Source organism: Adiantum capillus-veneris, chromosome 7, assembly GCF_014529385.1.
Source record: "Adiantum capillus-veneris isolate H3 chromosome 7, ASM1452938v2, whole genome shotgun sequence".
NCBI lineage: Eukaryota > Viridiplantae > Streptophyta > Polypodiopsida > Polypodiales > Pteridaceae > Adiantum > Adiantum capillus-veneris.
Window position 1 is genome coordinate 43,596,154 of NC_140937.1, and position 23,639 is coordinate 43,619,792.

The 23,639-nt window shown below is 43.8% G+C and overlaps 1 protein-coding gene across 2 annotated transcripts in view; it reads right to left on the reverse strand.

Moving 5' to 3' along the window:
* LOC147453754 (diphthamide biosynthesis protein 3-like) overlaps window positions 1-21,910 on the reverse strand; it is a 58,888-nt gene extending 36,978 nt beyond the window's left edge. The window contains exon 1 of one of the 2 annotated variants that reach the window (XM_086517189.1): window positions 21,570-21,910. In XM_086517189.1, the coding sequence (XP_086373315.1) occupies window positions 21,612-21,848 (237 nt within the window). In that variant the 5' untranslated portion in view covers window positions 21,849-21,910 and the 3' untranslated portion in view covers window positions 21,570-21,611. The remainder of the gene's footprint in view (window positions 1-21,569) is intronic. The other variant, XM_086517188.1, reaches the window with a different exon arrangement.
* Between the last annotated feature and the right edge of the window lie 1,729 nt (window positions 21,911-23,639).

Consider the following 23,639-nt stretch of genomic DNA (forward strand, 5'->3'; position numbering starts at 1 on the left):
AGGCTGATCTACTGAGCAAAAACGCCAGGCTAGTCTTGATGAAAAACGCTAGGGCTAAGGGAGTCTGCTTGGAGGAGAAAACGCGACCAAGGGAGGTTCTTGCTGAGAAGTTGCCTGTTGAGCACTGGTGCTCCTACTGCCTCTTCTGCCAATTAGTGCTAGTCTAGGTTTGCTTCTATACAAACTTACTCAATTTGCCCTACCTACTTTCCAACAAAAGTCACTTAAAAATAATAAGAGAAAAATGTCAAAAATAGGGAAAATAGGCTAAATGCACTGGAAAATTCCCCTGAAGGATTCTGATGGATTTTGATGAGAATGCTTATGATCATGCTGTGTGCAACCAGAGGATATGCATCTACACTAAGTATCTGTGCATGCACGGTCTGCGAACAAACTCACAAAAGTGCCAAAACACTTCTAAATCTAGATTGACTGGACTGACTGAACCCTTGTCGTGTTGTAGCTTGTCCACGTACACACAAGGTTGGATGTGTCACGTAACATCCCCTCCTTTTCAAAGTGAGGTACTGGTACCGAACTATATGGCGTCGAGGGAGATCGTCAATAGAATCCGGAATCCTGGAAGGGACTCTTCGCCGGTCCACTCTGATGTTTGGGTCGTGCGGTACTTAAACTTCATAAAGGTCTGCAACGCTTGCTTCTTTAGGCCGCACCAGAAGCGACACAAAGTCTTGTGTGGCTTCTTCAATGCTTCAACTTCGTCGAGAGTCATGCTTCTTTCTTCTTCAAGAATCTCCATGGCTGAAAATTCCTGAAACCATTTCCAACACAAAACCATGAACATACCTATTCCATGTAAAGTGACTGGAAAAAACCTTGTCTTCCTCAAAGATTGTGCATGCAATGTAGATGAACAAAGAGATGGAGTGCCAAACCGTTCACCACACACACGCAAACAATGAGATCAAATCTTTCTCTTCTGATCTAAAGCAATCAACTGTGGCAATTCACAACGGAAATGCCCATGCTTGGTGGTCATACTTTCATGTGCTCTTTCTACAACTGTGTCGTACCAAGGAAGAGACATGGAATGTGACATCCTTGAATGCATACTTTTCAGCTTTTCATGAAAAACCCGCATACATCCGTGTTCATTCATGAGTGAAACGTGCTCAACGTACAATATGTCATGCCTAGGAAAAGGGATCACATACAGATGCTGACGAAAATACAGGAACCGATCACGAATGAAACACTCGAACAATGCGTGCGTATAAATCATGCGGACACATAATACTTCTTGTGAGGGTTCTTTGGACCTAGGGTTGAGAGCCAAAATCTGTTCTTCCTGAAGGGGTTCTTTGGACCTAGGCTCGAGAGCCAAGATCGATTCTTCGTAATTGATCGAATCTGCCACGAGGTTAGATTCGCTAGAAAAAGCATCAACTAACACATCATCCTTGTGAACAAGCACATCATCTTCATGCAACTCATCATGCTTGTGAGAAATCACATCTTGATCATGCAAATCATCATGCTTGTCAGTGTCATCCAAATCATCATGCTCATCATTATCATTCAAATCATCATGCTCATCATTATCATTCAAATCATCATCATGCTTCTCATAATCATGCAAATCCTGTGTCATGCTTTGGAGAAGAAGAGACTGAGAGAGTCTCCTTTTCCCAAATCTCTTGCATCTGTGCCTGCATTTGAGAAAAGAGTCACAACATCTCTTGCATTCTTGCTTTGGTCTCGCGATCAAATTCTGCTTAGACTTTCTTTTTCTTCCAAGTCGTACTTACGCTCTATGGCTGCCATTTCTTCTTCGTAGGCTTTTCTGTCTGCTTCTCTTTCTTGGTCCAACTCCTCCATAGGAGTTACCGCAATCCTTGACATAGATGGGGAAGGGGGAGGGTCAAAAAAACCTCCCGATGGGAAAATTTCTTCTTCGCCTCTCTCATGCTCATCACCTCCAAGCGAAGTATCCGTTCCGCTTCGAGTGATGACCATTCTAAAATCGTGGGTTCTTGTGGGTTCTTGTGGTCCTCGTTCTTAAGTTCACGAGGAACTTGGGTTCTTGCGGGTCTTGGGTTCTTGGGGTCTTGAGGTTCTTGAGGTTTTCTTTTGCTTGCAATCTATGTTTGAGAAGGATCTTCTCTTCACCCGAGTTCTACTCTTTTCCGCAGGCGCACCCCTTAGCGGCCTTGCGCTCACACCAAGGTTTCTTTTTCCCACCTCACGTCGATTGGCCGGCCGCTAAGTGCACGGTTCGCTCTCAATGAGTGAAAAGAGGCACAAGGGGAGGCTGGACAAGCCCTTCTTTCTAGGGATTCCTATCACTCCTCAAAAACACGATTAGGAATCGACACGCCCAAGTGAACTTGGGTTCGTGCGACCTCAACAAGCAAAAAAAATTATGTGGTTCTTGTGGTTCTTTCCTTGAGTGATATAGAACACTGCCAAAGCTCTGATACCAATGTAAGGTGCAGCGGAATGAATGTTTGAACTTTGCTCAAGATGAGTGCTCCGAACTGTGCTCAAGGTTCCTTTTGTTCTTATGGAAGGGAGAGCCTTCCGTTCTTAATGAGAGAGTGCAATGATCACAAACAAAGTGAATGGACACTGTGCGTGCAAGTGTATGAGATTGATAGATAGAGAGAGAAGAGAAATACGGCACCAGAGACGTTGTACAACCCTCCTCCAAAGGCCCCACTCTCAATGGCGAGAGCGGTCTACTTATGATTGCACAAATCTCTACAATGCTTGGGCTTGCCAACGATGTTGACGACGATGAGACGGCGGGCTGAAATCTAAAAATGCTAAGGGCTGAAATCTGCAAATCTTTATCTGCTGAATTCTGACTCTATGTCGACGACGACGATGCAACGACGACGCACTGAAAAGGCAGATGCTGAAATCTGCGTTTTCTAGGCTGAAACTGTAAATTGCGCGGGATCTGACAGTTCGGCGAGGCTCTGCTGTTGCGGGAAGGTGAGATCTGCGAGGTTTGGGACTTGATCTGCGGTGTCTAAGGGCTGAAAACTGAAAACACTGAGGTTTCTTGATGTTCCGTCGCGGTGAATGTGCAAAACGCTGGGTGATGATGCAGATGCAAAAACGCTAGGGCTGAAAATCTGCAAATCTGTCGCCGATTGTCTTGCTAGGCAAAACGCTAGGCTGATCTGCTGTTCTATTGCAAAAACGCTAAGGCTCTTGACGTCTTGTGGTAGCCGAGGCTGATCTGCTGAGCAAAAACGCCAGGGTAGTCTTGATGAAAAACGCTAGGGCTAGGGGAGTCTGCTTGGAGGAGAAAACGCCACCAAGGGAGGTTCTTGCTGAGAAGTTGCCTGTTGAGCACTGGTGCTCCTGCTGCCTCTTCTGCCAATTAGTGCTAGTCTAGGTTTGCTTATATACAAACTTACTCAATTTGCCCTACCTACTTTCCAACAAAAGTCACTTAAAAATAATAAGAGAAAAATGTCAAAAATAGGAAAAATAGGCTAAATGCACTGAAAAATTCCCCTGAAGGATTCTGATGGATTCTGATGGGAATGCTTATGATCATGTTGTGTGCAACCAGAGGATATGCATCTACACTAAGTGTCTGGGCATGCACGGTCTGCGAACAGACTCACAAAAGTGCCAGAACAATTCTAAATCTAGACTGACTGGACTAACTGAACCCTTGTCGTGTTGTAGCTTGTCCACGGACACATAGGGTTGGATGTGTCACGTGACATCACCTCTGTGGGAAAGGGACTCCTTTCTGTGTCAAAATGTGCAAAGGGGAAGCTACCTCTGCAAACTTTCAAATGAACCGCCAGTAGTAAGAACATAACCCCAAGAAGCTTCTAACTTCATGAACATTCTTCAAATCGGGCCAATCATGTATAGTCTCAATCTTGGTCGGGTCCATCTGTACTCCTGTTGCTGAGACGATGTGTCCCAAAAAGTGTATCTCCGGCAAGAAAAATTCACTCTTTTTGGCATTGATAACTAACTTGTGATCTCGCAATACCTGAAAGACCTGTAGTAGATGGTGTCTATGTTCTGCTTCATCCTTGGAGAAGACTATAATGTCATCGAAGAAAGTGCGACAAATGATCTATACTCTCTGAAAATCCTATCCATCATTCGTTTGAAAGTCGCTGGAGCATTGTTAAGGCCAAAAGGCATCACCAGAAATTCATATAAACCAAAGCTCGTCCAAAAGGCTGTCTTGTAGACATCTCCCGGCGCAATTCGGATCTGATGATATCCGGTTTTCAAATCAATTCCAGCTGAAACAAGAGGATCCCTGTAGTCGGTCAAGAATATCATCGATCCTTGGGATCGAAAATCTGTTCTTGATGGTGATTTTATTGAGAGTTCTGTAATCAATGCACATTCTCCAAGATCCGTCTTTCTTTAAAACCAACAACACCGGAGAGCAGTAGGGTGAAGTACTCGGCTAGATAAGACCCTTTTCTAGAAGGTCTTTCACTTGGTTCATGATCTCTTCATTCTGGGCTCGGCTAACACAATAAGGTGGCCGGTGTCACAAAAATACGGAAGCGAAAACTGACTGTTAAATGCAATTTATATACTCAAGAGACTTTGGAGAGAAAGAGAGAAAACTTGACACATCATTGGGGACCAAAAGATGGGCTGGTCCCCCCCCATAAAGAGAATATCTTTATTACTAAGGGAAAATCTTTACAAGCACAGGAACGGAGCAAAAGCCCGTCCTCTATTCTTTCTTGTCCTTTTGCTACTTCTGACTGAGAGAGTAGAAGAACTGCTCTCTGACTACTGAGAGGATCTTTCCTCTTCTGTGAGATTTTGGGAAGCTCTCATAGGCGAGAGTCTACCTTCCACAAAACTCATCGGAAGCTCTCATAAATGAGAGTCTATCTTCCGCTAACTGTGTCTCTTCGGACATAATCATTGCTGCAGTCAACCCACGAAAGAAACATGCAAAACGCACGCACACACGCTTGCGGTAATTTTCTACACATAACCAGAACTTGTTACCTAAGCGCGTTCCAATGTCAAAATGAAGGTCCTTTTGGCGATGGAAACGCTCCAAACTTTGTGTACGTGTAGAGTAGGTAGAGAGAAATAAGATTCTATTAAGACTTTGCTGAAATCCATCCTAATACAAGTGATTAAGGGCTGAAAACAGAGAATTTGCAGCAGCTAGACGAGAGAGAAAGAGAGTTTTCTACTACTTTACATGATGAAACTTCTCCCACGGCTACCTACAACCATGAGAGGCCTTGTTCTAGGTGATGGGTACATACACCACAAGGTGCTGCTCTCAAGCTTCAATGGAGAGCTTCATTACGTAGAGGACGTTCAACTTAGGGGGGTTAGTGCACTTCCAACCTCGCAACGGAGGGAGGGGCTGCTCTCATATAGCTAGCCAGAAGAGGGAGCGCTAGCATGAGAAGAGAGAGAGATTGCATGGGTAAGTGTGCCACTTTAAATGTCCTATTCTAGTTAATAACATGTGCAATTAAGTGCACAACTGCACACATAGATGCAACCAATGAAAATGTTAGCTGCTCCCCAGCGCAATGCCGTACCAACACTGCTCTGGCATTTCCTGTTCGCACTTGTCCGGTCATTTGGTCCAGCATAGACAATTTAAAATAATTTAATTGACTTATCCTAAGGCCGTGAAAAATAATTCAGGCCTTAAGGTTACTGTTGTTCTAAGGACCCCATCTCATTCCAGTGCTTGCACTAGCGCACGTAATTTTCTGAGCCTGAAATCTGAGGCTATTATCTACCCCTTCATTGAAGACCCAATTTCCCAATCACTAGGGCTTCAAGGTATTTTCTGCTCGAGTCTCCCTGAGGTGCTCTGGCCCAAACTTGGACGCACCTGAGGCCGCAGAACTACCAGATCTATTCTGATGTGCACACAACTAATTAGATAATTCTTTTCTCGTAAATACATTAATTATTTACAAAATCTGACATAGTCACATCCCTCTTGGTTCTAAACAGTTGCCCTCAACTGTAGAGCGTCAACATAAATGTGCAAAATGTCTGGGTAGTCCTTAAGATCGGACTCAGTCATCCATTTCGCATCTAAAGGGGTGTAATTCTTGAACTTGACTAAATACTTTCAATGTAAACTCCCCGACTTTAGTTGTCTCTCAGAGTGGTGTATTATCTGTTAAGGTTGAAGGATTTCCTCAGTCTCTTCGACTTCTGGAGGATCTTCTTGTACTGGCGCGACTGGAGAAGGTCCAACATATGGTCGGAGGAGACTTACATGAAAAGCGTTATGGATGTACCAGTGAGAAGACAAATCCAATCTGAAAGTCACGTCATTGACTTTATCTGTAATTTTGAAAGGGCCGTAAAATCTATGGGAAAGTTTTACAACTTTCCTTTTTCCAACCCGCTTTTTCAATCTAGCTTTCTCAAACCGAAGCAGGACATATTGTCCTTTTTCAAGATTGAGATGCCTTCTGTGCTTGTCTGCTTTTCTCTTCTGTAGCTCTTGAGTACGTAGAATCGCTTGCTTTACTTGTTGATGGGAAATATCAATATTGCGCACAAATTCATCTGCGGAGAAGATTTTTTCTTTGGTAACCATAATAGGAAGTAAGAGTGGCTTCCCATAAATAATTTCGAAGGGAGCTTTACCAGTTGAGGAATGGATGGTATTATTATATGCAAACTCAACTATCGGTAAGTATTGTTCCCATTCGGATTGTCGTTCCGAAACATAGCACTTGAGGAGGTCTAAAACAGTGGCATTAGCGATTTCGCTTTGGCCATCTGTTTGAGGATGATAAGCTGATGAAAAATCAAGCTTAGTTTCCAAGTTTTTGAACAATACCTGCCAAAATAGACTAGTCATGCGAGGATCTCTATCGCTGACAATAGTCTTTGGCAATCCATGGTGTTTAAAAATCTGAGCTAGAAAAATTCTAGCCATGTGATCACCTTTGATCGTCTTCTTTACTGGAAGGAAATGTGCTTGCTTACTGAATCTGTCTACTATAGTCAAGATTGCATCATTCCCATTCTTGGATCTAGGAAGATCCGTAATAAAATCCATGGCAATACTTTCCCATGGCGTGTTAGGCATAGGGAGTGGCTGAAGCTTGCCATAAACTTTATGTCTGTCGTATTTTACTTTTTGGCACACTAAACACTCATGTACATGTTTTTCAATGTCTGCACGAAGTGTTGGCCAAAAGAAATATCTCTCGAGGACACTAGTGGCAGCAACAATTCTCCGATGCCCGGCATAAGGAGAATTATGTGCTTCATCCATCACCTTCTGTCGTAAGGGCTGAGCTATGCATATTGCTTGTTGACGATAGAGCGTATTATCCCTAATGGAATAAGGTGGCCTTGAGTGACCAGCTTGAAGATCTGCCCAAATTGTAGCGAAGTCTAGATCTTGAAGATACATCTCACTGAGAGATTCTAGTTCCTCATGATAAATTGTTGTCAGTGCATTGATCTTTGGACGCCTAGAGAGAGCATCTGCAATTGCATTCTTTATTCCAGAAGTGTGTAAAATCTAAAAATGGAAGATTGAAAGAAAGTTTGCCCATCTCATATGCTTTTCTAATAACTTTCTCTATGTGAGAAAGTAGCGAAGACTTTGATGATCTGTCTTGATAATAAAATCAGCTCCTAACAAATAGTGTTTCCAAATGGAAAGAGCATGAAGTACTGCCATTAGCTCTTTCTCATATATGGAAGTATGCAACTCTGCATCTTTAAGGCGCCGACTTTCGTAGGCTATGGCGTGACCCTCTTGGTTCAAAACTGCTCCTACACAATCTCCAGATGCATCGCAGTATACCTCAAAAGGTTTGTGAAGATCAGGGACGGTGAGAACAGATCCGTGACTGAGTAGATACTTAAGCTTTTCAAGAGCTTGTTTTTGTCCAGGCCCCCAATGGAATGGAATCCGCTTCTTTGTTAGATCATGGAGGGGACCTGCTATAGCGGCAAAGGCTCGAATGAAACGCCGATAATAAGAACAGAGGCCGAGGAAACTTCGTACATCATGTACTGTAGTTGGCATGGGCCATTCTACAACTACTTAAATCTTATCAAGGTCCATTCTCAGCTGCTTGTGAGATACTATATGGCCCAAATAGTGGATTTCTTTTAGAAAGAACTCACTCTTCTTAGCATTCACAAATAATTTGTGTTTGGGTAATTCTTCAAACACTAATGCGAGATGCTTTTAGTGTTCGTCTTCCGTCTCTGAGAAGATTAAGACGTCATCAAAGAAAACGCCTATAAAGCTTCTATATGAGTGGAAGATTCTATCCATCATTCTGTTGAATGTGGTTGGTGCATTAGTGAGTCCAAACGGCATCACTAAGAATTCATACAACCCGAAGGTTGTTCTAAATGAAGTCTTATGCACATCTTGAGGAGCTATGCGGATTTGATGATACCTGCTCTTCCAAGTCTATACGACTAAAGACACTTGCTCCTTGTAACTTATCAAGAATGTCATCAATCCGAAGGATTGGAAATCGATTCTTGATTGTGATCTTGTTTAAAGATCTATAGTCTATGCACATGCGGAATGTGCCATCCTTTTTCTGTACTAGCAAGACACGTGAACAATATGGAGAAGTACTAGGCCTTATTAAGCCCTTCTCCAAAAGTTCGTTAACCTACTTGAAGATTTCCTCTTGCTGCATTAGACTAACTCGATAAGGGGGCTGATTTGGAGGAGAACTTCCTGGGATCAAATCAATTGTATGATCCTCAGGTCAAGGACATGGGAGTTCCATTGGAAGTTCATCTGCAAAACAATCTTTAAAACTTTCTAATAACTTAAGTCTTTTTTGCTCTGAAGAGGAAGAAATTTGTGAAGCAGACACATCTCTCTCTCTTGCAAAAATCAAGTACGCTGAAACACACTTTTTCATTACTTTCTTGATTGCAATGTGATTGGCGATGGGGATACGCCAATCACCTGCATCCGCAAGTACAAGATATTCCTTTCCTTTATGATCAAAGGATAAAGTTTTCTGAACATAGCCAAGAATGGGATGCATCTTGTAGTGCCAAGGCATTCCCAAGATAACATCACACCCTTCAAGTGAAGCTAGTAAGAAAGACTCTTGATCTTTATAGTTGTCGACCTTTAAATTCAGCTTCCCTATGATTGGAGTAGAGAGCTAGAGTTCTGCCCTTTGAAAGCAGATTGAGCTTGAATAGAAACTCCAAAACGGTTGGGCTGTAAATTCAGGTCATCGGCTAGCTTTGTAGAGATGAAATTGTCTGTACTGCCAGTATCAAACAGAATAAGAGCCCGTTGGTTGTTGATGCTACCCCATGCTTTGAGAAGAGCTCTTTCTTTTCCATCCTTGGTTGTATTCCCCTGTACATCTAGGACTGCATTAGAAGAGGGTGGTTGCCGGGTTTTGGTAGGACAATCACCCTTCATATGTCCAATTTGTCCACACTTGAAGCATCTTCCTTCGCTTATGTAGGTTCTCAATTCAGCAGGAGAGAGATATTTCCCTTTCTAGGGCTGATTTGGCTTTGCTTCTGCATCGGAGGCGGTTCTTTTCTTCTTTTGAGAAGAAGAAATAGAAGTAGGTTGTTCGTGGAGAGCCTTCTGCTTGGCATGATAGGTGCTTTGCTCCATCTTCCTGGGAGTACCCTTGTCATGTATTCCATCAGCTATGCGAGCCGATTCCACAAGTATCTGCAAGATACCTCGAGGGTAAAGCTTCATAGCCTTTTGCAAGGCTTCATGCAATCTTGCTTCAAACTTGCGCATCTTCTCCGAATCGTCAATTTTCTTGAATGGAGTGACTTTCAAGAGAACGTCCCAAAACCTATCCACATAGCGTGGAACAGTTTCGTTCTCTGACTGTGAGAGTCGATCCCATTCTTTCTTTACCTCTTCCTCATAGTCTAGAGGAAGGAACTGTGCATAGAACTCCTTGAAAACAGTCCAATCTTGGGGTTTGCGATTTTCTAAGATCAGGGTTAACCACAAGCTGCTGCTGGCGGTGCCTTTCAGGTACATACTGACGACGAAGCTTGGATCTTTCTTTAAAGTTCCCTTTTGCAAATGCAACTTCAAATCGGCGGATAAAAGCCAAAGCTGTCATTATCACACCGTCCATTGTAGGTGTCGAATTTCACATCTTTGTCTCCTGACTTGAATGTTTTCTGGATGTGGTGCTTCCTCTTATGGTGCTCCTTCTTTCTATGCTTAGACTCCTTGTGAACAAGAGTCCTTTCCCTTGAATGCACTTCTTGCTACGACGGATCGTCAAGAAACCTGTCTTCTGGAGCGACTATGTCATCCAGATCCTTCATGAAAGAAAACTGAGGAGAATCAAGAGGATCCTGCTCTTGAGACTTGAACCTTTGGATTAAACCGCACATGACGTTCTGGAGGTTTCCTCTGCCACTCGCACATGCGAGAGTTCCAATTAAAGAATCTTTCCTTGGTTCTGGCGCCTTTGGGTTCTGCGGGATTTCTCCCGACCCCATCGGCACTTTCTCCTTCCCTTTCTCAAGAGTATCAAGAATCTTTTGGACTTCTGGATGGGAGAGAACTTTTTGCAACTCTACCACCTGCTGTTGAAGGAGAGAGAACTCTATCTCGCGTCCTCCCATTTCTGCAGTCTGCCAAGAGTCGTCAATCCCTTAAAGAAGAGAGAGATGACCTTGCTCTGATACCACTGTCACAAAAATACGGAAGTGAAAACTGTGTTAAATGCAATTTATATACTCAAGAGACTTTGGAGAGAAAGAGAGAAATCTTGACACATCATTGGGGACCAGAAGATGGGTTGGTCCCCCCCCCCCCCCCCCCCCATAAAGAGAATATCTTATCTTTATTACTAAGGGAGAATCTTTACAAGCACAAGAACGAGGCAAAAGCCCGTCCTCTATTCTTTCTTGTCCTTTTGCTACTTCTGACTGAGAGAGTAGAAGAGTTGCTCTCTGACTATTGAGAGGATCTTTCCTCTTCTGTGAGATTTTGGGAAGCTCTCGTAGGCGAGAGTCTACCTTCCACAAAACTCATCGGAAGCTCTCATAAATGAGAGTCTATCTTCCGCTAACTATGTCTCTTCGGACATAACAGTCAACCCACGAAAGAAACATGCAAAACGCACGCGCACACGCTTGCTGTAATTTTATGCACATAACCAAAAATTATTACCTGAGTGCGTTCCAATGTCAAAATGGAGATCCTTTTCGCGATGGAAACGCTCCAAACTTTCTGTATGTGTAGAGTAGGTAGAGAGGAATAAGATTCTATTAAGACTTTGTTGAAATTCACCCTAATACAGGTGATTAGGGGCTGAAAGCAGAGAATTTGCAGCAGCTAGACGAGAGAGAAAGAGAGTTTTCTACTACTTTACGCGATGAAACTCCTCCCACAGCTGCCTACAACCATGAGAGGCCTTGTTCTAGGTGATGGGTGCTCAGAGGCTCCACATACACCACAAGGTGCTGCTCTCAAGCTTCAATGGAGAGCTTCATTGCGTAGAGGACGTTCAACTTAGGGGGGGTAGTGCACTGCCAACCTGGCAAGAGAGGGAGGGGTTGCTCTCATATAGCCAACCAGAAGAGGAGGCGCTAGCATGAGAGAGAGAGAGAGAGAGAGAGAGAGAGAGAGAGAGAGAGAGAGATTGCATGGGTAAGTGTGCCACTTAGAGAGAGATTGCATGGGTAAGTGTGCCAAGTGGCACACTTACTTAATAATTCAAAAACCATTGAACTTTTGACTTTAAAAGTCCTATGCTAGTTAATACAACTGCACACATAGATGCAACCAATGAAAATGTTAGTTGCTCCCCAGCGCAATGCCGTACCAGCACTGCTCTGGCATTACCTGTTCGCACTTGTCCGGCCATTTGGTCCAACATAGACAATTTAAAATAATTTAATTGACTTATCCTAAGGCCATGAAAATAATTCAAGCCTTAGGGTTACTGTTGTTCTAAGGACCCCATCTCATTCCTATGCTTGCACAAGAGCACATAATGTTCTGAGCCTGAAATCTGAGGCTACTATCTACCCCTTCATTGAAGACCCGATTTCCCAATCACTAGAGCTTCAGGGTATTTTTTGTTAGAGTCTCCCTGAGGTGCTCTGGCCCAAACTTGGGTGGGTGCACCTGAGACCCTAGAACTGCCAGATCTATTCTGATGTGCACACAACTAATTAATTCTTTTCTCGTAAATACATTAATTATTTACAAAGTCTGACATAGTTACAGCCGGTTCGGTGGTGTGCTTCCAGGTATCAGATCAATGGTATGATCCTCAAGATGAGATGGAGACAACTTATAACAAACTTGGGACACTCCAAGTCAAAAATCAATCGCGACAGCACCAAATAACCACTTCAAAACAATTCACAGATCACAATAGATTTGCACTAGCCCGGCAGAGTTCCGTGCCTAGAGATATTGGCCCCAAAGACTGGCGCCCCTTTCGGTATTTCTTTTTATATTAATCAGTTCAAAGTACAAGAGAGTGGCTAGGGTTTCACTCTCAGACTCTACGTCCAGATGCTCTGACAACTGAGGCCCTCACCACTAATTTAAAGATTACAAGGGATGCCCAAAAGCAGAGCCCCAAAAGCTTTTAAAATAAAAAGCATCAGTTCTCTCTCTCTTAGAGAGTCTTTTTCTCTTTTTTTTATAAAAAAAAACAAAATTCACGTCGCTCATCATTTTTCAAATCAAAAAAAAAATGATGAGCTTCCGCGATTTCCGGAAATTAGGGTTTGCAGGAATTTTAGGGTTTCTGGCAGAAATTAGGGTTTCTATTGTCCGCCACGTCATCACTTTGTGACATACCCCCCTCTTGAAAGCATTGTAATCGACCGCGATTACGCCTGCAAAACCGACAAAAGCCATAAACCGTCTTAGCAAACACTGACTGTTAGCACCTACATACTAGGAACACACATCTAGCACATGTACAAAATCAACAGTCACATCACACGACATCACAGGACATCACCAGACATCACAGGACATCACATAACATTCAACATTCATTCGGATCTTAGACCATGATTTATCGGCAATGTAGCTAGCAATCACATCTAGGTCCAATCGGGACCTCATCGATGTCCGATTGACTAACCCCTATTACAACCATGTCTATTCGAGATCAATCAAACCAAAATGTTGTAGTCATTTCGGCTATCAGTTCCTGCATTCACAAGAAGTCAAGAACAAATCAGTATCATTATCAGGAATTCCATTTCATAAAGTCATCCAGAAAAATACTGTCAGCTCTCAGTATCCTTGAAGCTCAAAGAGACATCAGTGACTTTAGTATCAAAATCGAGGCATCTGTTGACAAAGGAGCGGAGTAACTCCCCTCTTGTGCATCCCACTGCACCAGATCTTCGGCCAAGCTGAGTTTCTGGGTTCCATTTGGAGTAGACTATGCTAAACCAAAACATCGAGGTAAAGTTTCACAATCCGAGGAGTATCTGCTAGGTCCTCCTCCTCCATCCACTTCGCATCAAATGCAAGAAAGTTCTTGAACTAAACCAAGAACCGCCTTCGGACTTTACCTTTCTTCGTATCGTTATGTGCCAAAATCTGTTCAGGAACAAGGATCTCCTCGTTTTCTTCCACTTCGGGTTGCTCATCAGGCTCCCCATCATCAGGCACATCACCCTTAACAGGTTTCAAGAGACTCACATGTAATGCATTGTGAATCCTCCAAGTATCTGGTAGTTTCAATCGGAAGGAGACATCATTTATCTTTTCAGTTATCTGGAAAGGTCCGTAGTATTGCATACTAAGCTTTGGAAAAAGCCTCTCCTTTCCCTTTTTCTTTCGTAGGCGTGCCTTCTCAAAACGTAAGAGCACCCAATCTTCCTCCTTCATTTCAAGTCGCGACGATGGCGATCCGCTGCCTTTTTCTGTCGTTCTTGACTCCTGCAAAGTCTCGCGAACCTTGGCAAAAGCCGTATCCAAATCTCGCGAATATTCATCCGCTTCAAATATCTAATCTTTCGTGCTCAGGAAGGATGGAACCTTCGCAGCACTTTCAACAATCTCACATGGCGTCTTCCCCGTCGAAGAGTGTATCGTGTTATTGTAGGCAAATTCCACCAAAGGTAAGTTCTTTTCCCATTGAGTCTTCTGATCCGAGATACAAGACTTCAATAAATCTGAAATCACTGAATTGGCAATCTCAAATTGCCCGTCAGTCTGCAAGTGGAACGATGACGAGAACTGCAACCGCGTGCCAATGTTCTCCCAAATTGCCTTCCAAAACAAACTCATAAATCTGGGGTCTCTGTCGGAGACAATCGTCTCAGACGTGCCATGTAATCGGAAAATCATCGTGATCATTCTGTGTTCTAGGGAGATCAAAAATGAAATCCGTTGCAATACTTTCCCAGAGGTGGGTGGGTATGGGTAAAGGCTGTAACAATCCCTGTGCCTTATGCCTGTCAAACTTGACCTTCTGGCATACCAAGCAATTGCGCACAAACTCTTCCACATCCTTTTTGAGTCTCAGCCCAAAGAAGTATCTCTCTACCCCCTTCATGGTGGTAGCAATGCCGCGGTGACCCGTAAAAGGTGGACAGTGGCATTCAGTCATAACCTTATCCCTCAACGGCTGTGTAATGCACAACATAGTCTTTTTCATCAAGTAGCCTTCCCGAAGGGAGGATCCAGCTACTGTCTCCCCATCCCGTATCCGTATGAAAATATCTGCAAAATCTGTATCTGTGGCATTTTGATCGACCATATCCTCGAAGCTCCTATGATGTATCGCGAAAACAACCAGAACCAACGGTTTCCGAGACAAAGCATCTGCCACCACATTCTTGTGTCCCTGCACATGGACAATCTAGAAGTGGAACTGTGACAAGATGTTCACCCACCGCATCTGCTTTTCCGAAAGCTGCTTCTGTGACAAGAAGTAGCGCAAACTCTGATGGTCTGTAAAGACAGTAAAATCCGCTCCGAGCAGGTAATGCCGCCACTGAGTAAGAGCATGGATAACCGCCAAAAGCCTTCTCATAGATCTGTGCTGTCATCTCCGGCCTAGAGAACAAACGGCTCTCGTAAGCTATGACATGGCCTTCTTGCATCAAGACCGCACCCAGACTACGACCACAAGCATCACAATATACTTCAAATGACTTCTGCAAGTCCGGCAAAGTCAAAATACGTCCCGTAGTCAATTTCTTTTTCAATGTCCGAAAGGCAGTCACCTCTGTGGGTCCCCACGAAAAAGCTACTCCTTTCTGTGTCAAGGTATGCAAAGGGGAAGCAACCTCTGCAAACTTTCGTATGAACCGCCTGTAGTACGAACACAGTCCCAAGAAGCTTCTGACTTCATGGACATTCCTCAAATCGGGCCAATCACGGATAGTCTCTATCTTGGCCGGGTCCATTTGCACTCTTGCTGCTGACAAAATGTGTCCCAAAAAGTGTATCTCTGGTAGGAAAAATTCACTTTTCTTTGCATTAATCACTAACGTGTAATCTCGTAATGCCTGAAAGACTTAAAGCAGATGATCTCTGTGTTCTGCCTCATTCTTGGAGAAAACAATGATGTCGTCAAAGAAAGTGCCAACAAATAGCATGTACTCTCGAAAAATCATGTCCATCATCCGGTTAAATGTCGCAGGAGCATTGGTTAAGCCAAAAGGCATCACCAAAAACTCAAATAACCCAAAGGTCGTCCGAAAAGCTGTCTTGTAGACATCTCCTGGCGCTATCCTGATCTGATGATATCCACTCTTCAAGTCAATCCTGCTAAAGCACGAGGATCCCTGTAACCTGTCGAGTATATCATCGATCCTAGGAATCGGAAATCTGTTCTTGATGGTGATTTGTTGAGAGCTCTATAATCGATGCACATTCTCCAAGATCCGTCTTTCTTCAAAACCAACAACATTGGAGAGCAATACGGTGAAGACCCTTTTCCAAGAGGTCTTTCACTGGGTTCATAATCTTTTCATTCTGTACTCGGCTCACACAATAAGGTGGCCGATTCAATGGCGTGCTTCCAGGTATCAGATCAATGGTTTGATCTTTAGGCCCTCTGAAAAGCAATCGGCATGAGTGTGGAGAAAAATCTTTTGATCAGGTCAAAACATATTCAACCTCTATCCAACGTTCAGTTCTCTCCCAAAAGAATGAGTAAGAAACTGAAGTTCATCAAGTACAATCTCTAAGCCCTTCATTTATCAAAGTCGCTTTCTCGGCCCGGTAGTCAACCATGGCGTAGTTCTTGTGGTACCAAGGGATCCTGAGTAGAACGTCACTCGCGTGCCCTGAACACCCCTGTCATTGCAAACAAAGTTTGCCAATGCTCGGTGTAATGGCAACATCCCATCCGGGTGCCAGTCGAGCTACCTCTACCTGTGGGGTCAGTCTGTCAGGCGTAATTCCAAATCGAGCCGCCAATTCCAAGTGAAAAGAAGTTGGCCTTGGCTCCTTCAAAAGAGCTTCCTGATCCTTCACTTTGCCCCAAAAGCGGCAAAGTTTGTACTTTCATTCATTAGATTCGGTGCAGGTCCCACGCCATGTGGTACCAGTTTTGCTTTTCTATCTGCCTTTTCTGCCACATTCCTCAGCTGCTCTCGAACTCTCAGACCTGTCGTCGTCTTTATCATTCTGTTCTTTCTGTGCCTTATTAGGGCACTTCGCGGAGATATGTCCCTGTTCCCCGCATCCAAAGCACTTCCCCTCTCTGATGAAGCGAGCTCTCTCCTCAGGAGTAAGCTTGGGTCGTGCATCATTTTTCTCTGAGTTGCTCTTTTTCTTTCTACTTTCATTCCCATAAGTCTGTTTGGCTCGTTGTGTCATGGCCTCATCTGTGGGGTAGGTCAGACTGCCAGAGTGAATGGCAAAGCCCCGCTTCGCATGACTCATCAACTCCTGAATAGAAGCTGACTTCTGTTCCAAGCAGTGATCTCGGATCTCTGTAGGTAGACCCAAGGTAAACCGCTCAATCTGTTCTCTGAACGAGATCTTCTTGAATGAAGAGGCGGGTAGAAAAGAGTTCCAGAATCTTTCACAGTAAGAATTCACTGTATCGCTCTTGGTCATCCGAAGATGGTTCCAAGTAGCTCGTATATCTCGCTCAAACTCTTGAGTCAACCAAGAAGAAATAAAAAGCTTCTTAAATTTCAGTCATTTAACTGGCGCACTCTTGTTAAAAGAAGCGTGGACCACCAAGTACGAGCATTCCCCTTAAGGTAAGAGGTAGCTCTCCGAATCTTGGAGTGCTCTGAATAGCGTCCTCCCGCGAAAGCGATGTCAAACTGTTGTATAAAAGACAAAGCCTTCGAAGCATCTGAGTATCCTGAAAAGTATCAAACTTGATCGAGTGGCCACCTTCCTTAAACTCTCGGACTTTCTTGCTTTTATCTTCGAGAAAGTCATACTGGTTAGCTTGTAAAAATTCTTCTTGTTCGCATAAAACTTTCCGTCATCGGAATCTGAACTGTCTGTAGACGAGTCCTCAGTAGAACTAGAACTGTCAATCTCTGGGCGAGATGTAGCCTTCTTTGCCTTTTTCTTGCCCTTTCCGAAGCTTTGTTTCTTGCTTCGCTTTTTACCTTTTCTGTCTTCTTCGCTCGAATCTGAAGAGCTAGAAGAACTGTCAGAAGAAGAAGAAAAAGAAGAACTCGGTACTCCTTCAAATCGAACACGCTTCTTCTGTTTCTTTGCCTTGTCAAAAGTCGATTGACGACCCAAATATCCCGGGAAGTCAGCGCTTTTCTTCTGCTTTTTTGCGGTGCTTTTTGCCTTTCTTTTGCATGTAGAAAGCCTGAGCAATCCGTGTAGCAACCACGTTCTCCAGTTCCTTCTCCGTATATTTCTTAGAGGCAGAAGGTTTCTTGAGAGCGGGTTTCGGGAGTGGTGTTGTGGTTCTTTGCCACTCCATCTGTACCTCTTCCAAAGAGGTCTGGTTCATATATTTTGCCATCTTCGGGTCCTTGGCAAAATTGAGCATCATCTTTGTTGCATCGCCGATCAACTGGCGACGCTCCATCTCTCGCCGCTCCGCCTGAGTAGGCCAAGGCGGGCCATACTCTCTGTCGGAATCTTCGTTGTGATCCCAGCCCGCATCTCCAGATGCGGAGGGAGTCGACTGATCATTGCCTGAAGCCATAGGTGCCGCGGAAAAAAAAATCGGGGATCGGATTTCCCGTAGAAGAGAAATCGGCCGTGCTCTGGTACCACTGTAACGGACTTAGACACTCCAAGTCAAAAATCAATCGCGACAGCACCAAATAACCACTTCAAAACAATTCACAGATCACAATAGATTTGCACTGGCCCAGCGGAGTTCCGTGCCTAGAGATATTGGCCCCAAAGACTGGCGCCCCTTTCGGTATTTCTTTTTATATTAATCAGTTCAAAGTACAAGAGAGTGGCTAGGGTTTCACTCTCAGACTCTGCGTCCAAATGCTCTGAGAAGTGAGGCCCTCACCACTAGTTTAAAGATTACAAGGGATGCCCAAAAGCAGAGCCCCAAAAGATTTTAAAATAAAAAGCATCAGTTCTCTCTCTCTCTTAGAGAGTCTTTTTCTCTTTTTTTTATAAAAAAAGCAAAATTCGCGTCGCTCATCGTTTTTCAAATATTAAAAAAAAAAAAGCCTCCACGATTTCCAAAAATTAGGGTTTCTGGCAGAAATTAGGGATTCTGTTGTCTGCCACGTCATCACTTTGTGACACAACTCGCCTGGCAGGCCCTCAGAGAAGCAATCAGCATGAGTGTGAAGAAAATCTTTGCGTTCTCTATCAAGTTTAAACATGTTCGTTATGTGTTCATCTATTAACTCTTTCAAAAAGACTGGATTTCATTAATTTGGAAATGGTTGAAGCCGATACAATAGGACAGACTCGCCCTTCAGTTTTACATCAAGCACATTTTTCGGCCCTTTCCATTTGTCAAAGTCGCTTTCTATGCCCGATAATCAACCACAACGTTGTTCTTATGGTACCAAGGGACTCCTAGGAAGACGTCACAACCTTCCAAGGGCATTGTGTAAAAGTCCTCATGCCCCAAATACCCCTGACAATGCAATCGAAGCTTGCCAATGACAAGTGTAATGGCTATGTCCCGTCCGGGTGCCGCTAGAACCGTCTCTGCTGGTGGTCCCATCCTATCGGGTGTAATCTCGAGCCGCGCCGCCAGTTCGGGTGAAATGAAGTTGGCCTTGGCTCCTCCATCGAAGAAAATCAGGGCTTCTTGATCTTTCACTTTGCCCCAAGCTCGGCAAAGTTTTGTACTTTCATCAATCAGGCTTGGGTCAGTACCCATGCAATCTGGAACCAATCCTACTTTCTTGCCTTTTCTGTCACGTTCCTCTGTTGCTCTCGAAGTCTCTAGCATGTCTTCATTTTATTCTTGTTGTGCCTTTTTAGGGCACTTTGCGGAGACGTGCCCATGTTCCCTGCAACCAAAACACTTCCCTTCTTTAATGTAATTGGCCTTCTCTCAAAGAGTGAGCCGGGGTCGTGTATCCTTATCTCTCTTTTCTTGGGAACTCTTTCTTTTTCTCTTTCTACTTTCATTGTTAGAGGTCTGTTGAGTTCTCTGAGCCAAGATCTCATCAGTGGGATGAGTCAAATTTCTCAAATGTATCGCGAAACCCCGTTTCGCATGACCCATCAATTCTTGAATAGAATTTGACTTTTGTTCCAAGCAGTAGTCTCGGATCTCTGTAGGGAGTCCGCAGCAAAACCGCTCAATCTGTTCCTTAAAGAGACCTTGAATGAAGAGGTCGATAGAAAAGAGTTCCAAAATCTCTCGCAATAAGCGTCCAAAGAATCTCCCTTGGTTATCCAAAGATGATTCCAAGCGGTTCGTATATATCGTTCGTACTCCCAAGTCAGCCAAGAAGAAATCAAGAGCCTTTTGAATTTCAACCACTTGATTGGAGCTTCCTTCATCAAAAGAAGAGTGGACCACCATGTTCAAGCATTTCCTTTGAAGAAAGATGTAGCCCTCCTAATCTTGGAGTACTCTGAGTAGTGCCCTCCAGAGAAGGCTATGTCAAACTGCTGAATGAAGGCCAAAGCCCTTTGAGCATCTCGAAACCCAGAAAAGGATTCAAATTTAATCGATTGTCCACCTTCTTTGAATTCTTTTACTTTCTTGCTTTTATCTTCAAGGAAGTCATATTGGTTGGCTCTGTAAAAATGCTTCTTCTTTGCATAAAACATATGGTCATCGGAGTCCGAACTGTCAGAGGATGACTCCTCTGTAGAACTGTCAGAAACTAGGCAAAATATGGAATTCTTTGCCTTTTTCTTGACCTTTCCGAAGCTTTGCTTTTTGCTTCGCTTTTTGCCTTTTTTGTCCTCGCTCGAGTCAGAAGAGCTAGAAGAACTGAGCAAATCCTTATTCTCTTCTATTGCATCTGACATCTACACGTTCGCTAGGGTTAGGACCTAAGTCCTAACCCCCTTCGTCTTCAGTGGTTGACATCTCAACAGTTTGTGACGAAAGGGTTTTAACTAATCCAGTGGATCTCTTGCGAATATGTTCACATAGGCACCAGCACAGAATCCCCTACGGTTTTCTAGCCAAAGGTTTGACTCTGAGTTGTGGCAATATGACCACCTGGTACATCCAGCCCATGTGTACACATCAATTGTCAATAGGCAACACCCTCTCCCTAAATAAGGGGGCACCACCTCAAGTAACTTTCTTTTCAACTCAGCTGGGTTGGAATTCAGGACACACTCAATCTCTGCTCTACAAGGCGCGTGTCTTAACAAATTCAACCAACCAATTTTATGTTCACAATGTAGATAAACTCAATCTTCTCTCACACATGAATGGAGAGAGATACAACCTCTAAGCTATCCATCCCTTGGAACACCCAAGGGCCCTGGACAAGTAGCACCTGTTTGTGAATCTACCTACCCTTCAAATTACAAATAGATGAGTATACCTATTTGTGAATCGACCTACTATTCACAAACCGTTTAATCTCTGTGACTTCAAAAACACTTTGTACAATTGGAAGGTCACACAATGCGTAATGATTTCCTTAAGCCTATGAACACATGAAGCCGCTTTTCCTTTAGTCTCTACCTTAAGGGATGTGAGTATGATTCGTCACCTCAAAAAAAACTTTCATGAAACGCTTACCATGATTGACACCAATATCTTCTCAAGAAAGAGAAAATAAGGCACAACTCAGAAATTGACAGAGGAGGTGCATCTCCATGGATTGTGCTAGTTGGTCAGAAAGGAAGCGAGCCATCTCTGGACTCACCAAAAAGATGGGTGTCTCAATCCATCAAAAGTGCAATTTTTAAGTGCAACCAACAAATGGAGGTCCTGAGCTTTCCTTGGCTAATAAATTACGCCAACTTTAGGTTATGTATAACCTCATCAGCATTTTGCTTCTGTTGCACATTGCCTATAGTGTGAATAACGATTGCATGTTTTCTGGAGCACACTTTGAAAAGACAAGACATCAAAATGGCAACATGATGCCCTGAAGAAAGAAAATCAAAAGAGCCATCACACTTTTTGTCAACATTGTATGTGTAATTTTCAGCACCTACTTCACAGATGAATACCAGAAAGAAACACACGAGAGTAAGCCATTAAGAGCAGACATACACGCAAGTGGTGACTTCGACTGCATATAAGAGTAACATGGGCCTAAGCAGCAACGATGGCGATGGAAGGAGGAGCCGGAGGAGCAGGATCTTGATAATCCTCCATGTTATAGATAACAGTGATGTAGAGGGAGCAACTGGGACAGCGCGCAATCTCCTCGCCCATCTTCAAGTCGGCACGCGTGATTTGGAAGAGGTCGCCGCAAGGACAAGGGTAAGTGAAAGCCTGAAGCTCCTCGTTCCACTCCATGTCCTCGATCTCAACATCGTCGTACGACATGGCTAGTCGCTGAACGCTGCTGAAACGCGGCAACGCTGGCTCGCACAGGGTTTAAATAAAATAGACCGACTTAAGAAGGATTAGGTAAAAAGAAAATAGTAATGGTCCATGCCATTTTTACTTGGTGAGCCAAAGCTAAACAAGGCCAAGGAATTGAGCCACTTGGCTCAATCCAGACCCTAGATCCTCAATTATTACTTTCTCAATCGTGACCATACAATCATTAAAAAAAAAGAGAACAAAAACAGCAGGCTTTTTTCACCACACTGCAATCCGCACTGCTTTTTATCTGCGCTGTTATAAAATAAACAAGTAAGCAGTCGTCGCAAGCCAGAACCAGAACGATGAAGCGCAGGAGAAGAGCATGATTGATCAAGTGGATGTCTCGATAAGGGCAAAGCAACACTGCTCTTCAAGAGCTTCTCAATCTGTATGCTACTCTGAACTAGAGAAGGAGGTGGTTGTGGCTTGTAAGCGACGCCTCTGGCCTTCCTTTTTTCTCAGCCCTTCTTATTGATCGACACTTCTCATTCTCTTCACTTTCTGCAAGTTTTCCTTGTGCTCTACTCGTCAGTGGGTTCCCTTGCAATGTCTTGAACTTTGTCTTGTTGCTCGTCAACGACTGTCGTCGCTTTGCAACTCGCCTCTGCAGTCGCCAAGGCTCGTCTGATTTCTCTCTTATCGGCCCGAAGGCCTTGATGAAGTCCTCACTATTAGCGGGCCATATATTACCTTTCTGAAGGTCGCCACAATCAAGAAGCAAAGGAGGAGGACTCAGCTCTCCGAGCCTTGGCTCTGCAAAAGGACTCGCGGCCTTCTAGTGCTACTGAAATAGAAGATATCAAAGTTCAATCAATGATCAATTGGCCTAATCTGGAGTCGGATCACCAACACTCATTGCCTTCCCAAGCCCGTTCAACACATTTTTCTACTGATGCTATCTACAGGTTGTTCGCGATGGAGACAGCAGAGGCAGAAGAAATGGAACGAGTAAACGTCAAAGTGGACATGAGGGCAGAAAAGCTTAGCAGGATCAATCACACAAAAGCTTCTGATGGTTATCCTCAAGTAATTATAAACCAGTGGATTCAGTGCTAGCTGCTTGCACTTTTAGCAAAGTGTGTGAGGGGATTAGTGGCAGACAGCTCAATGTCGAGGGAAAGGCATTGGGGAAAATTTCCACTAGTGCAAGTCATGGTTTGATGAACCGTTGACTTTAGTCGCACTCCTCGTCCAACTCTGTTGATAGCCTATCTGAAAATTTGATGAGGCAAGCATTTCGGAACAATCTGTAGACAAACAGAAACATCTCTTATGACCAATTCAACGCAGAATATGGTGTCCACTGCCGCAGGAGTTGGTTAATGTGTAGCTCCAAGGAGATGCAACAACATTGCAGTGGAAGTCAAGTAGTAAATCATGCAGGTGCCTTCGCTGCTGATCAGGATCAAAAGAATAGTCAAAGAGCAGAAGCAGAAGCTAATTCTTTTTTCCATACAAAGAGATTTGATGTTGGAGAAGCTGACGAACACGGACTGCAGAGTAATGGCAATTCTGGAGACAAGCATACCAATATCTCAGCACCTATTAGCCTCCAGGAGCAGTTCACTATTGTCCATTCAACAATTGGGTGGGATAGCAGAAACTCTATAGACAATATGGCCAATATTGTGGCCTGTAAAGAGCTTCTCTTGCTAATAACCATGATTTGGTGGCGGATCCTATGAGAAAAGGTCCATGTATGCAACAGCTATCAGATCAAGTTCAGATGGCTGCACACATGACAAACAT